Source organism: Telmatherina bonti, assembly GCF_933228915.1.
Source record: "Telmatherina bonti genome assembly, chromosome: 1".
NCBI lineage: Eukaryota > Metazoa > Chordata > Actinopteri > Atheriniformes > Telmatherinidae > Telmatherina > Telmatherina bonti.
Window position 1 is genome coordinate 36,236,883 of NC_136619.1, and position 17,289 is coordinate 36,254,171.

Sequence of the window (17,289 nt, forward strand, 5' to 3'; positions counted from 1 at the left end):
TCTGAATCTTTGTGCACAAATTAATCCGCAGTAGGAAAAAATAGTGAGCTTTGCGTCTTAAAAGCTGATGACATTAAACAGCGTGTGATGCTACCGTCTGTCACTGCACACATCCTGAAGACCACAGCTTAGAGGAAACTGAGCTCATTTTGTCTGCCTTTATGCATTTATTTTACTGTTTACTGAATAAAAACAAGGATTTTGTCAGCAGGAGTTGAAACAATTCATCCCTGTAATCTGTGTTTAGGGCTGAATAGCACATTCAAGCAAAGTGCTCGCCATTTCCTTCGAACAGTTTGAAGACAAAATTGGTCTGCTTTAATAAAGCTACCTCAGCTATTCTGAATAATTTAAGCTTTCTTTGGCAATGACATGTTTAAGCACTTCACACCAGCTCTGAGAACCAATTCTTGAAGCAAAGCATCTGTTTAGTGTTTACCAGTGTCACATTGGAGAATGCCTTAAGGCTTGCTGGCTGCTCACAAATTGAGTCACATATCGCTCTGCATGGCAGGGGGATTCACTTCTATCACCTGGCTTGAAGCAAAACAAATAAAAAAGGGCTCATCGCTGTCAGAAGAACATGCAGACTTTGAGTTAGGCTATTCAATTTAGCAATTATACACAAACAGAGTAGATGAAATTAAATATGCTCAACAGTGAAGACTATTTATTTTTTTTTTTTTAAATACGTATGAGAAGTAACTCAGTCAAAAGGATCCTTTATCTCCGACTTAACATACTTATTCTTGCCGTCCTCTATTGCTGCCAACGTTGATGGAGCTATAAAATTTCCATTGTGTGTGTGTGTGTGTGTGTGTGTGTGTGTTCATATTCCCTAAGGACATCCCAAAGTTTCTATGCTTGAGTAGATTTTTTTGGGGGAAAGAGCTCAAAACTACATTTTTAGTCGTGGCAGCAGCATTGTCAGCAGTCAAGGTGATTCGTACGTGTTCAGTTTAAAATGTCTGACAGAAATAATTTTTATGCTCTTTTTCTCATGAAACCAAAATACAGGTTATTTATTTCAACGCTATTCTTGTTGATTATCTGTTTTTTCAAGAAAATGAGGACATTTATCTACATTTTGTTGTTTTTAATATATGTTTAATTATGACTGTATAGGCATGTTTACAGTTACATGTAGGTACATTTTACCTAAACCATTGTATTCTAACTTTTGATCCTTAATTCATAAATAAAATGCAGTTTTAATTAAAAAAAAAAAAAAAAAAAGAAAAAAGACCTTGATGTCTATCAACTAGATAAATAAAGATAACGTGAGTTGAACCTGTTTCAGGAGCTCAAGGTGGAATCTGTCCACTTAAACATCAGTCTCTAGGATCTGCTGTTATTTTCACTGTTAAAGTGTGCGCGCGCGTGTGTGTGTGTGTGTGTGTGTGTGTGTGTGTGTGTGTGTGTGTGTGTGTGTGTGTGTGTGTGTGTGTGTGTCAAAAAATGAAAAGCACTCCAAGGACATCAACATAAAAAAATGTTCTGGATTCTACTGGCTTTAGAGGAGAGTTTAAACGTATCTCTAAGTTAGTTTACAATCACCATCATTTGTACATCATGTTTCACAACTTTCTGTTGAACTTCCTTACATTTCCAAAAATATTAAAATATAGCAAAAATAAAATCCATGGTAATTATTTCAGAATTTTGGCTGCAGAAACTAATGTACAACCTGGAAGCTTTTGTGCGTGTGTGTGGGTGTGTTTTTTTTTTTGTTCATTTTTTTTAAATTTAGAAGCTAATATCAGCTTCTAACTTAGCTAATAATGTTCAAATAATACAAAGTCAATTTAAAACGGAACGAAAAGCTTTAATTTTATTATTTATATCACCGAACATTGGGGGAAAAAATAAGTAAAGAAATCATCCAACCCATATACTGTATTGTGTGACACTGAGCAAAACTAAGCCAAGGTGCAAAAACATTGGACCAGATCTAATAAGATCTGAGAATCTGTGGGTAGGAATTTGCATGTGCAATCTGGAACTTTGCACGCGAGGCTAAACCACAGTTTGCTGGTGATTTACTAAGAGTGTATGTGGAAATGGACGGCAGGTACAAACATGTTGGCGCCTCCTTATTTAAATGAGGGTTTTGCACGTTTCCTGACTGGAGAGAAATATGACCGGGAGCAAAGAAATCTGACTGCCACACATAGAAAGTAGCTTCGCACGCCAGACTGAAGTGCTCTATAAATTCAGTACTTAGTCTGGAGTCCCTCCCTTTCACAGAGATTCACGTCCGTCTCAAACAAACCGGCTACTCTGATTGGTTGATCTGAGGAGACTCTTACATCTTGCCTTGTGTCATCACGTATTCTTCAAAGAATTCAAGATGGCGTAACGTAACGTCCATCAATTTTTCTGATTGGTTTACTGCGTGTTGTTTGTCCCGCCCTAGAAATCCGTTGATGCGAGTGAGTCCCCAGACTCTAAGCTGCTGCAGCGAGAGAGTCTGGCTTGCCAGGCTACATAGAAAGCACTATATGGGATCATATTTATGTTATAATAGCAATACAAATATAATATAAAAGTAAATGATATTTCTTTCCTTATAACTCATTTTGAGTAATATTAATAGATCTTTTTTTTTTTTTTTTTTTTTTTTTTTTAAATGAATGTAGTTTTAACCTATTTGCACTCATCCCATGTAATTCTCATGCATCACCTGGTGGGACAGTTTTTGTCAGATTTAAAACGTTAGACTGAAACAAAACTGAAGCTACAATGCACTTGAAATATACTCTGGGAAACTGCTAAACTATTTTTGTGTCATCTGTTGCTTGAAACTGTCTAGAGGCAACGCAAGAACAGCAGCAACAAAATAATTTATTAATGGTTAACTTCAGCAGAAACACCTTGTGACTGAGCTTGTTGAGATCCAACTGTGCACCGAGACTTTAAAGTTTTCACACTCCATGTGTTTAATTGAGAACATTATTAGTCAAAACTCTTGATCACATCACTGAGAAGCCCTGTCAGTGGTTTTGTGCCATTGATCTGTCAGAACGTCAATGCTCAGGTTGACTCGGCGAACACAACAGATGAGGCTGTACTGTCTTCATTAAAAGTGTTGATGATTCTCTGTTAGATTTGAGCTCTTTTGTTGTGTTCCACAAAAGATCAGCAAGTGCAAGACTACTAATCTTTTTTGTTCAAAAACATTGGAACATCAGACAAGACACGCCTCAGGTATTCAGCCTCATCAATCGAACATGGGAACACATAATGAGGGCAGAATGACAGAAATGGGGAGCGCCTAAATACAGATTGATCCACAGAGACCGGAATGCAAATCACTACTAATCAAATTGTTTACTGCATCATTAATGGTAAAGGCTTTGCATGAAGGAGACCACCAGACATAATGAAAAGAGCCAATTGAAGATTTGGTGCAACAACACAATGTGGAAATCTTTCTATTTAATGACATTGCACAAGATACAACCCTAAAAACAATCCATAAGGAGATTAGAAAATTTGAATTGTAAGATGGTCATGCTACAAAATAAATCCATAAAAAAGAAATAGCATTATTTCTTGACTTAAGGCAGAGCAAGAGATTCTCCCTTGGGTAACTGACTGCATTTGACTTCACAAACAAGCACCAGCTTACATGTTAGAATATATTTCTCTGAATAAAAATCAGAATATCATTTGATTCTCGGGCTGCTTTAAATCTGACATAGTCCACCGTCGAACTGTGAGAAAAACAAGAACTGTCAGAAATTTAGTGAATATTTCCTGGTATAAAACAAACCCATTGAGCCAATGGATTCACATTTGTGAAGTTCTTCTTTTGAAATATTCTGACATTTTTGTGCAAACAGTCTGCAAGTCTAATTATGGATTTCTGTCATTTGGGATGCAAGACAGTTGCTCAGTTACACAGTATTGCACTGCTCTGAAATGAGATGCATTGTTTTGACTGCCAAACAGGTGTGACTCAATTCAATAATAGGAAGCGAGAAGCACTTACGCATAGACTTTGGCAGGGCGCTGAATGTGACACACTGTAGGTGACACTGGCACACTTAATTTTAGATTTCTGTGGATTATTTTTTTGGGGGCAATGTAGAAGATCTGTGCTTTTCATGCTATCTTCATTTTCTGTGCTGTATTTGCCTTTAGAGTGATATTTGTCTTGTAACACTTTGTTTAGATTATCATTTGTTGCTTTTCAGACAGGATGTTGAATTGTCACCTACATTTGCGTTGGCTTTTGATTGCGTAATATTTCAATACAGAATACATAGTTTTTAATTATGACTCACTGCATGAAGTCAAAAATATTTTAATATTCCCATATCAACACAAAAGCTGTTTTAATCAGACACAAATTAATGATTAAGATGTAAATGATTAAAAGGGTTTTGAATATTCTACATAAAGGTTTATTAAATTAGTTCATTATTTCTATTAATGTTATTAGTTTTATGAATAAATTATTTTCTACTAATTATTTCAGAAAACAGCTGTCAGTGGTGGCATAGTATGCTGGTCATTTTTCAGTAAATCAATCTGCAAAAGAATTCTAATTTTTATCATTTATTTTTATTTATTGCATAGTTTAGTCCTGTTTGAGGTTTTTTTCCAGAAAAAAATTAAGAAAAAATTTTTTTTTTGAGTTGTTCTATTTTAATGCTTGCATCAGATAAAGTTATAGCATAATGTTTACGATTCAATATCAGTATCTATTTGTCATAAATAATGCTACTCATTTGTATATGAAGTCAAGTTGGATTACACATAATCTATTGTTCATTGGCACTAGAACAGAAAAACAATGTAAAAAACTGAAATAAAATGATATGGGAAAGACAAATAAAACGAAACAAAGTTTCCTTCATGAGATGAAATATATCCCAATGAGTGGAAACTGCAGAAAAGAAAATTGAAATATCGGTTTCATCGTACGGTTGAGAAATTATCCACAGCTCATTGAAAATGCTCCTATGAACGCACATCGTTTTTACACAAAGGAGACGGTTCCAGGCCTCCAAGTCAGCTATGTAGCAAAATGGCAATATGTGACTTAAATGAGACAAATTTTTAACCTTGGACTTGCTTATAAAGACATTGCAGCTTTGCTTGTCTGGCATCACAGTTCTGAAAACGATGCTTAAAGCAAGTATTCATCAGCCTTGATGGCCTCTACTTTGATTTATAAGTTATTAAAATCCATCCAACTCCATGGCTTCCAGTGGTTGTTTAGTGTGTTGATATGGACTGTATGTGCAGAAAGAAGACGTCTTTTTTATCCTACGAGAACTTAACCTAAGAGTTGTAGTACTCCGCACAAGTGAATCCCACCTGCTGAAGCTCTGGTTGTTTTTTACTTTCCGGGGCTGATTCCTCCGTCTGGTTCTGGAAACATTCCCCTGCGGTCTGAAATAGGGGGGAGGGAAAACAGGTCAGCACTAAGTATACATTTTCCACATCCCAGCTGTGTGTGTTCAGTAGTAAAAAAAAAAAAAATACAGGGTGTCAGTCAATATCAATAACTTAAACATGCCATTTGTTCTTTGGAAAAAAAACTCACAGCTGATGGAAGAGTTTTTATTTTGTTTATTACCTTGTTGTAAAACCAGAATTAGTTATCTTAATTTTTCTAATGAACATTGGCTCAGAAAGGCATTGTTTTTTTAAATTTATTGGTCAATCAACACCGAATAATAAGCCGTAAAACTGATAATTAAAGTTATAGTATCAGTAAATTGTTAAAAAAAAAAAAAAAAAAAGAAAAAAGAAGAAAGAATCACATTATCAGCATAAACTTTTGCATCATTATTATTTGGTGATATTGATCTACCACATTGATATCTGTCTGCAATATTGGTGTAATATATGCAAATCTGTTGAATTATTTATTTGTCTGGTTTTTTTAAACTTTAAATTTTCTCTTTTGCTGTTTTATGAATGTGAGCAACGGACAACTGCACAATTTCCTTCGGGATTAATAAAGTATTTATCTATCTATCTATCTACTTGTGTCCACACTATTAAAAAACAAAGAATGAATTTTCTTTTCATTATTGTCTATTAATGCATTTTGATAACACTGTAATATGTAAATGAATAATCAGCCTCATCTTCATGGGCATGATCCTTTAACGAGGCTTGACTTTGGAGGTTTTCTCTATCTTTCTTTTTCTTCTGATCTTCCCAGAGATTATCTCCTGGGTTCAGGCCAGGACTGGAACTAGGTCACTTCAGGACCTTTGCTATGTTTTCCTGAAAGCCACTTTTCTTGCTGTTATGATTTAGATCACTGTATTGAAATGTAAACTTTTTGTTCCAGCCTGAAATAATGAGCTCTCTGGCCTTTCCTCTAAGGTTTGCCTTATATTTCCTTCCATTCATCTTTCTTCCATCCTGACTAGTCTTCCAGCCCCTGCTGCAGACAAACATCCCATAGCATCCATGTTTGGCTGTAGGGATGGTATTAAACAGGTGATGCCCAGTGGCAGTTTTCAATAACACACACACACACACCACTGGGAATTGTGGCCAAATGGCTCAATCTTTGTTTCATCAGAATGAACGACTTCTTATGTCCTGAGATTTGTACAGGTGGGCCTTGTCAAGTTCCCAGTGGGCTGTCAAGGTGTCTTTAAGAGAAGAGTAGTTTCTTCTATACAGGCCTGATTGGTGTGGTGCTGCATTATGGGAGGTTCCCTCTTCTCGGCATTCAAAGACACCACAGACCAGTTTATCTGTCCAACACCCACCCTCCGTTTGGTTGAGCACTGAGATCTAGAAAGTCTGCTCTGAAGGCTGAAGTGATTCTCATCTTTATAGCCTCAGATCTGTGGTGTGACATCAACCTGTCGCAGACAATTCTCTTGGAACATGTTGAAACATGTCTGGATTTATTTGGTGCATGGCTGTTTAATAATGTCCAAGTTGAAAACCAATTTCCATTCAAGTTGTGGAAAGATTGGATTTTTCTGCATCTAAATAACTTTGTTTTAAATAAATCAGCGACACTCTTTTGGTTTGTTGTTGCAGAGTACTTTGTGAACTGATGAGATCAAAATAACCCAGCTCCATTCTAAGACCAATTTTAAACATAACCATAAGTGATTTAACCCTTAAATCTATGAACTTTAGGTAATACCACACATTATATTTATATTAAATATATTATGTTTCATAAAAATCCAGTTCAATTTTATCAGACTGAATAAAAAGTGAACTACTTCCTTGCTGTGCAAGAATATTTAGACACATTTGCATGTAAAGAAATTAGAAAATGTGAACATCAGACATGTTTCACACCACAGTAAAATAAACTTGTCATCTCATCCAAAGCCATCTATTAAAAGCTTAGAGTCAGTTCCAGGTATCACACTTCCCTTTTAAACCGAGGCTTTAAGCTGTGCACGCTCATATAATCAGTGTTTCTGCATCTCCTCCCTGCCCACAGAAAGAGGAGGACAGGAGGAGATGTGTTGGTGCTGACACGCAAATGAAATATCTAAGTTTAGGTTTCAAATACGTCTCCTCTTATCTGTATCAGCCGGCTCCTCCTTTTTGCAGCAGAATTTTTCTGACCATCCTGAAATTATATAATCAGTTCCAGGGCACGAGTGTGCATTGTTTTTGGCACAGTTTCATTAAGTCATGATTTTTTTGACAGATAGCTTCATCTCCACATGGACCCATCTCATCTCTGGGTGGCATTGCTCCACATCCCCCGTCTCCTCTGATTTAACAGCTTATTTCTGTAATAGTTTGTGATGACCACTTTTCAAAATCCTTATGAACCCTGTTCACTCTCCCTTCTTTCTTCAGATCCTCTTGATTTTGGCAGGGCAGCTCTTACAGTCTCCGTGATAACTGGCTGCACTGAGTCTCCCGCATAAACCTTGAGTCTAAGGTTCTGGGGTATTTGGTAAAGAATCTGAATAGGAAAGGTCAATGACCAGTTCTCTGCCTCTGTACTCAACAGCTGCTTTTAAAAGTGCCAGCGAGACAGCAAGTGGGGAGCTCTCTGAAGCAAGTGGTAATGTCGACATTTTCTCATCACTGCAACCACACTCCTCACGCTTTTACTGCAAAGCTGGAGCAGTGTTGGTTGGAATATAGGTGCTATGAAAAGATATAGTATATGAAATTAAATTAAATGGAAAGTACTTGATAAATCCCCAAAGGGAAATTTCATATGACATTGTTATGTTGCATTCAATATGACTTGATTATATGACAGTAATGACGTTTCTCCTTTTTCTGCAGGTCTTCCTGGATAATATCTGCAGCGCATGTTGATCTGTCCGCTCCACCTCGCCTCATGCATGCTCAGGATGGGGGATTTGATCAAGATTAAGAAGTCAAGATATGATGCAATCTGTTGGCCTTTCTTTTAGCTAGGCTATTTATTATGAACTGGCTTGAATTGGTGTGTCTGTAAAGTTCCCTGAGATGACACTGTTGTGAAGCGGTGCTATACAAATACAGCTGAACTGAATTGGAAAGAAAAAAAGAAAGGAAAAAAAAGAGACATTCGATCTGATCTTATTGATATTTCACAATATCAAGAAATAAGTTTTACTCCAAATAGTGTCTTTCTACTGCTTGTTCTGTCTAATCAAATATTTATCAACCAAACATGTGCAATTTACTTTGATGAAAAGAAAAGCTGCGGATCAAAATTGCCAATAAATCTTCTGCTGACTGACCGACTCATTAATCACAGCTCTAAAAAGCTGGAAAAGAAATATGTTGGCATGCCCATGTCATACTCCCAGAATATTACACACACAAAGAAAACACCATCCATCTATCCATCCATTTTCTATACCGCTTATTGCAGGTCAGGGTCACGGGGAAGCTGGAGTCTGTCCCAGCAATTAGCAAGCGAGAGGCAGGATACACCCCGCACAGATCAGCCTCTACAGAGAGACAAACAACCTCTCACACTCACTCCTAGGGAGGAATTAAAGAGACTAATTAACCTAGCATACATGTCTTTGGATGGTGAGAGGAAGCCAGAGTACCTGGAGAGAACACACACGCAAACTCGCAAAACCAGCAACCTTTTTTCTGTCAGTGATGGTTAGTGATGGTAACCACCTCAGTTACCATGGTAACAAATCAGTTCTCTGTTTCTCATTTATCTGTATTAGATGTAAAAATATTACTGAAGACTATCAAAACCACTTAAAAAGAAAAATGACAGTCAATAATTTAAAGGTTGAGTATGTAAGATTTTCAATATTTTCAAAATAAATTAACTAAAAAAATAACTACAATCATAATTAGATTTTTTAAACATGTAGGTTCCAGTCTGTCCATAGTTGATGTGTTATTAAATTACAAGTGACAATGACAAAGACCCGTCTTAAAAGTTTGCCTACCAGTAAAAAAAAAAAAAAAAGTGCTTTTTGTCATTTGTCATTAATTAAACTTGTAATTTAATAATGCATCAAATGTGGACAGACTGGAACCTACATGTTTAAAAAACTATCTAATTATGATTGTAGTTATTTTATTAGTTAATTTATTTTGAAAATATTGAAAATCTTACATACTCCACCTTTAAGTGAGTGTTTTACTTTTCTACAAATCAAAATGGCTTCGTTTTCTCCAAATCTTGTCATTTTTTTTCCTCTTGGTTAATCTAAAACTAAACTTACTCAATACTTTACTAGATTTAAAATTCTATTCTATTCTATTCTATTCTATTCTATTCTATTCTATTCTATTCTATTCTATTCTATTCTATTCACACCAGTGAATTTGGAATCTTTAACAAAGTTGGGTTAAACAACAAGCAGAAGAAAATATATCAACTTGTTGCATGTCTTGTATTAAGTTTACAATTTATGACCCTGACACGGAGACTTGGAGTGAAAGTGGCTTATGAGACTTCTGACGAGGGAGTTGACCATGAATTTAGTCAGCAGATGAGGCTCATGAATATGAACCCTCAGGTCACATAGGCCATTACACTTTAATTACTCCAAAGGCTCACCTTTTCCATCTGGCACTCTTTAACTCCGCCGCCCTCTCTCCTCATTACTCCGCCGTTCATAGGTGATTTACTGGCTGTGACAATTCTCTGAACTTTAGAAATATCCTGTAAAGAAAAAGACATTTTCACTTTGGGCATAAAAATAAAAGGTGTGGGTTTCTTGAAAAGTAACGTTCTTAATTAAGCAACACTTCTCATTGACTTAAATGAAATTATTTGATGAGATTGTAGTAAACAGATTGTGACAGAGTTGCTGTTTTACTGCAAAGAAGTCCAGAATCTGCGTTGACCGATACTTACTGCAGTTAACACACAGTAAAACTTTTTAGTAGAAGACAATTTGAGTTGTGCAAACATTTAGTCGTACACAAATTACTGGACAAGTGTTGTGTCATGAAGGTTCACAGGGTACATGATACTTTAGGAGCTTGTTGTTGCAGTGCATAGAAGTAAATGTGTGATCCCAAACTAAATAGTATTTTTTTCAACTATAGCAACAAGTCAGCTGCAAACACCTGGACAAGACATCAGCCGGATGCCAAAGTCAGAAACAACAAGGATAAGAGCTTTAAAGAAGGTACAGAGTAAGAATGTTGGATATTTGCTTTTTACTGACATCTTATATACAGATTTTGTCCAACTCTGAATTTACAATAGCATTATCCATTAACACTGATATTTTTGGAATGTGTTGTGCCAACACATTCTTGTAAAATATCTATGTCATCTCTTTTGTTTTGCAAGTTAAGTTTGAAGGGACGAAACTGAAGAATATGATATATAATAAGTGCATGTTGTGTGTGTGAATGTTATGTCATTATAAAAGTAAAAGGTGATACAGATAATTTCCAGTATTACATTTTAGTCAGCTGATAATATCAGTAGGCGGATAATATCAGACAGCTCTAATAGAGTCAAAGCAAATAATTTTTATTAACAGTTTTCAGCACAATAACACAAAAAATCAAGAATAGTAAAAAAATGACAGATTTTAATGTATTTTTTTTAGCTCTGGATAAACTGATATCTGCATTAGAAAATGCAGATGTGAAAGTTTTCTTTGCTTAAATACACATGAAAAGAACCGTTAAGTGGATTATATTTCAAATAAAAAAATAACTTTTCTGACACATTATATTTTACTTATATCCAAGTAAACCTTTTATGAATATTCACATTTGTTACCTTGCTACAAAGCATGGCAGCTATCAGCATCAAGGTTCTTTTAATTTTAGTTCATGTTGGTTGTACGAGAACTCAATGTTGAATTCTATACGAGATAAAGTTTAATAAAACTCTGCCAACTAACTTAGGTCCCATATGTTGGACCTTCCAAGTATTTGGTGTCTGCATAAGTAAGCAAAGATCATTGTGAAGCGACGAGTAAGTGTAATTGTTGAGTCGATGTTTGGGCTTTACATCTGAGAGAGCCACATAAGCTAGACTATAACATTGAGGGAAGTGACCCACGGCAGAGACAGTAAGTAATGTTGAAGTAGTGGGAGGAAAACAAGACAGGCGTTCAGAGATGAAAAGGTTTTCCCCTGAGGAGCTACAGCAATCTATCTCCTTACCAGCTGAAATGTTGGTACATCAATGCTGCAGGAACTTTTAGGTCAGAAAATAAATATAATACAGATTTCTAATAAGTCCTGACATAACATGCTTCAGTCAAGTTTTTTTTTTTCAATGTAGATTTTTATTTTTATTTTTTTGAGTCCATCCCAGCCCAATCCCAGCTGCAGGGAAAAACTGCGTACAACTAAAATTAAATATAAACATGAATTTTTAACAGAAAAAAATGTTTTACAATCAGATTTGAAGCCATTTCTAAGGTACTTTATGAACACAAATTTAATCTGTGTTTAATGGGATTTAACTAAGACTTAAAGTAAATCATGGTTGTCTAAAATATCTACAAAACTAGTCTGCAGTGTGTATATTACAATAAAAGACACAGTGAGAAAAAAGTATACATATACACACACACATATATATATATATATATATATACATATATATATATATATATATATATATATATATATATATATATATATATATATATATATTTTTTTTTTTTTATTTTTTTTTTATTTTTTATTTTTTTTTAATTTTGTTTTAAAGCCTGGTGTTTGAATGTCAAGTATTTATTGGTTATGATTTACATGAGCTCATTTGCTGAAAAAAATGTGATCTTTCAGACTACTTTGCTTTTGCTTTGCTCTTGATATCATCTTACAGGTCAATCAGCGCATCCCCTCCATTTGTATACTGTCTGAATATACAAGGTGTCCAAAAAGTTTCTTTATAGTATAAACATTTTATTAAAAATGCAATTGATAGCATATAATATTTGACTTGTTCCACTGTAAACAGTGGTTATCAAAGTTTTTAATCACATTACAGTTTTGTGTTTCAGACATGACTAACATGGCATGAACCCCTTAGAAATAGAAACTCCTCAGTGTGTGTCATGGTTGTGTTGAAGATATTGTGTATCAAACAAAGATCCAGGACATTTCTGAATGAAAGCAAATAATAACAGATGCATTTGCAACCATATACAGGAAAAATAGCACAAGTACTGTCTTTATGTGCTTCGTGCAACTAGATGTCCATATAGAGGTGTGTGAAATGAGGTAAAACACAACTTTGACAACCACTGTGTACAGTGGAACAAGTCAAAATCATCTATCTTATCAATTGCCTTTGTAATTAAATTTTAGAACTGTAAAGAGACTTTATGGACACCCTGTTTGATAAGAGGTTGATCAATCTTTTCCAGCATGATGAACATCAATGTATATTTAAAATCTTCAGAAAACATTGTTGGACTATGATGACACAGTTTCACATACACTTCGTCCAAATCAGACTGAACCTCTTTGTTCAAATAACTCAGACGCCATCTCAAAACTGATCGTCATGCCGACAACAATTGTAACCTCCAGATATATAATGTTAGATATTACTGAACTAAATGAGCATTATTTCTCTTTTTTTTCATGATATATGGATAATTCAGTTCTCAATATCTACTTTAATGATGTTTGCAAAACATTAATGCTTCTTTAAAATATGTATGCAGAGTTTCTAACATTTCTGATGGGTTCACAAACTTTACTGTTTAGTTGAGCTTATTTCCCCCCCGGGTATTACCAGGTCCAGGATGCCAGTGGACAGACTGGCCCTCTGGCAGGTTTTTTAATGAGTCCTCTTCTTGTATGGTACTTAATGTTTTCAGTCTGCTGCTACCCTCAACTTGACCTTTTTACTCATGGGATGAAGATATCTGGGGGCAGCTCAAGGTGCCCCCTCCCCCGCCCCAAAGTATTGTTCTATGTCAAACATCAAGATTCAGACGTTTTATAATCTAATTTCCTATCCAAAGATTCTTGTCTTTTGCTGAGCATAAGTACTGGAGGACTTTCAATTGAAACTATTTGGGTCATAAGAATATAAAATATTGGGATAACAAGAAGTTTTTCAGATGTTTTGTTTTGTCGTTGTTGTTTTTCGTCTAATATCGATTGCATGCATTGTGGTAAGGACCAAAGATCAAAAGACAACGACACTAATAAAGCAGATTTTTCTTTTAAAGCCTGTTTCTCTCTGCTTTCAGCAGTTTTCTGCACAAGGGTACAGTTAAACTGGATCAGAAGTGGTCTCTTGAGAGCGTAAAGTAAGATAGCTGCGAGATGAACACAGGCAGCCTTAACCTGTCACTGTCAAACCACATTCCTTCTGTGTCAGCTGAGGCAAACATCCTTCTACGCTGATTCAGTGGAATTGGCTTTACTTGAAGAAGTGACCCCCTTTTAGCTATTTCATGCATAATTTTCGAACTTTTGACAGGATCTGTCAGAATCAGTCACATTTCCTGTAAGGCAGTGCAAGAAAGGAGGCAATCTACCTTGAGATATTCTAGTAGAAACATATAGTTTATACCAAAACCATTCATCATTCAGGACTTTTTAAGTGGATTGTAGCCTGCTAATAAATAAATGAATAAATAATGGGAAGATATAATTTATAAGATTGCTGCTTTTTACATCCACAGCCATTTCATTTCAACTTAAACGGATGATATGTGCAAGTTTAAAAACTGTCAAGAGGATATATTTTTTTCATCTTCCCATCTGAGTAGGGTGAGGAAAGTACTTATGAGCAGTCAGTGTCTTACCTTTGGTAGACTTATGTAATGGGACAAGCTCCCCATGTGTGCAGTCACTGTTGGCCAATTATAGCGTGGTCTGCATAATTTAAGAGGCATGTGGCAGTCACCGTCCCTACTATGCTGACCCCCATGAGTACTTGCCCAGGTAAGTGGCTTCTGGTGTTGCGAGTATGAGTCTCTTCCTTCCTTAGGTTTTTGCTGCTGCTTTGCCATCAAACTCATCGTTGCCTAATGTGCATTTTAGAGATCTCTGGTTGGATTGTTTCTATAAGTATTCTGATCAACAAATGAGGTTTTTTTTTAACACCTCCATGATGAGCCATCATTGTGAATTGTATTCTAGAGTAGGGTGGCCTCCGTTGTCCTTCAGGAGAATGGGCCATTGGTATATTTTTATTTATAAGACCATGCTTGGGCTGCTGCTATCCTATATATGTGATTTAATCACACAGAGATGTGTTGATTCTTATTTTTTGCGATCAAACGATTATTTGATGCTTTCTGTTCCATTTGCCCGCACAGAACTGGGAAAAACGGCCTTTGTCTACTCTGCTCCGTCTACGTGGAACTCTTTGCAGAAAGACTGGGAATTGTCCCAACTTATTTCTTTTAACAGTTTTAAGTCTAGAGTGAGAGATTTTGAGATGTCCTGCTTTAGGTGTAACTGCTTTTAATTATTTGTTCTGTTTAAGTGGTAACATGTAAATTGCCTGTAACTATTGCTGCCTCTTGGCCAGGACTCCCTTGAGAAAGAGGTTCTCAACCTCAATGGGACTTTCCTGGTGAAATAAAGGTTAAATAAAAAAATTATGCTAACAATCTGCTAACGGTCTGCTTCATGCAGAAGATGGTTTGCTGCTAATGCTGTGCTACTCTGGTGAAGACTGCAGGAACGCTGCTGATCTGTCCCAAATGCTTCTGCTCTGTTCTACTCTTTTTTTTTTTTTGGGAAATAAACGGCTTCACATTTTGTTGCATGTGGCATCTGGATACTGCTTTGCTGTGTACAGTCACAGTGCTTCTTTTAATTTGTTTTAAACATTTTAAGTTTTTCTGTTTTGTGTGCATCAGAGCCTGAGGCCTACTGGTACTATGTTTCAAAGCCAGCACTGGTAAATCCATTCGCTGCAAGGTTTAGTCCACTGTTTCTCCCTGTAACGGTGGATCAGTTTCTGTTTGGACTTTTCAGAGTAAATATGCCATTCGGATTTGTGAGGGAACAAAGGACAACTGTATTTTCAGAATGTCAACCTGTTGTTGTTTAGTGTAGCAGCTGATCTCCAGTGATTTATTCTTTTTACTATTTTATTCAGCAGCTATAAAGATTTTTTTAAATTATTTTTCTGCAGCTAAGGATTTCCTCTGGTGGTGGAACCTCCCTTTACTGTGAATTGTTCTGCACTTCTTGGTTTGGGTGGCACTGTGTGTGCATGAAGTAAGTGTATAGATGAACAGAGGTGCCTCCTCAGTTCAACCAGCCTTTTTTAAAATTGTTTTTTGGTTAAGTGAATCCAATTTTTACTTATAATTTTACTAAAACAAGCTGCCAATGACTGCATGTGTATGTGTGTGGGGGGATGATTGGGGTGGGGCCTATGTAGGAACCTGTTATAGACTGAACAGACTGCAGTTTTAAATCATTCATTCATTCATCAAACTGCCAGAACTTAATGCTATATGCAGTACAAGTATCATGTACCCCACACTGCTTCATTTTAAGAAAGATTACCCCTTTTGCTACACATTTTAGGTGGACTTTTATAGAGTTGACTATTTAATGTTATTCAGGTTGTTACATTTACAGCCACTTTATATTCTACTGATTTAAAAATTTAAGGAACACAGATAAAAGCAAAATGGTAAGTGCAGGGAATCAGGTGATGAAATGCCTGGGTTTTTCCACAGCACAATATCACAGACATCTTCCCCCATTACTTTTAAAACTGCATATGTTTGAACCACAACACTTGGCTCTCTCCCCAAGACTGTTAAATTTGAAGCAACCTCCACTCCAATGCTGCTGATCTTTGCATCCTCATAGTAATTAATCTTTTAGTAGTAAAAAAAAAAAAAAAAAAAAAAAAAAAAAAAAACCCACACACTTTAAGCATGGATGTTAGCGAGGGAAGGAAGATGCTATCACTCACTGAGCTTAATGCACATTATCTTCCACAAACTCAAAGTATGAGCTTGATGCTAAAAGTGAGGTCACTGCAGGTTTGAACAAAGTCTAAATATAAAGTAGATTTTAATCTACTCTTGACACTCCAGTGTGTTTTAATACCCTGCCAGAGGACAAAGACTTCCCCCCATCGCTGAATTAAACTGAGCTGAGTGGAATATGATCGTCTTTTGGGCATCAGCAATAACAAGTATGTGATTGGCAGTGTATTATTAGCATATGTGATATTTATATTAATATATCATATATATCATATATTTATACTAATATATTATATTGATGAAGATAATGGAGGATTCTTCACACCCTCTCCACAACACAGTGAAGAAACAACAAAGTGTGTTCAGTGAGAGGCTTCTTCAGGTCCAACATAAGACTGAAACATACTGACCCCTCAAGTTAATAATGTACTACAATATTGAATTTCCCTTTGGGGATTAATAAAGTATCTTTCATTTTCATTTAATTTAATTTAATTTTATTTCATTTCATTTCATTTATATGTGTAAATCCAAGTCAAACAGCTGCAAGACTGATGAAGGAGACTATTAAGCATTAAGACCCATTTAGGCTCAACAGAAGATGTATATGCAGACTGACGCACAGTTTTGTTAGTTTCTGGCGTTGGTTACATGCACAATCTGGTCCATTCAAAAGCAACTTAGAAATCCACCACTTGACTGAGAAAATGCCATTGGAAGTCGTGGGCCTGTGTTAAACTGCACAGCTGACACACAACTAATCAAAACAACGAACCAGAGAAGAAGAAGAAGGCAACTCTCGAAGAAGAGGACACAAGCAGTTGACAATTGTAAACATGGCGAGGAAATTTCAATAACGGCTTTGTGAGTGTGTCGGAAATACAACAACTAACAGCTGTCAGTTAACTCTGAACTCAACACTGCCCACTAGTGGATGAAGTGACTTAACATCCAT

General features: G+C 35.9%; 1 protein-coding gene across 1 annotated transcript in view; it reads right to left on the reverse strand.

Moving 5' to 3' along the window:
- Positions 1-17,289, reverse strand: part of luzp2 (leucine zipper protein 2) — a gene marked incomplete at both ends in the record, with an annotated part of 154,761 nt that overhangs the window by 1,634 nt on the left and 135,838 nt on the right. Inside the window, 2 exons of the mRNA XM_079245056.1 lie at positions 5,329-5,403; positions 9,992-10,096. Of these exons, the coding sequence (XP_079101182.1) occupies positions 5,329-5,403; positions 9,992-10,096 (180 nt within the window). The remainder of the gene's footprint in view (positions 1-5,328; positions 5,404-9,991; positions 10,097-17,289) is intronic.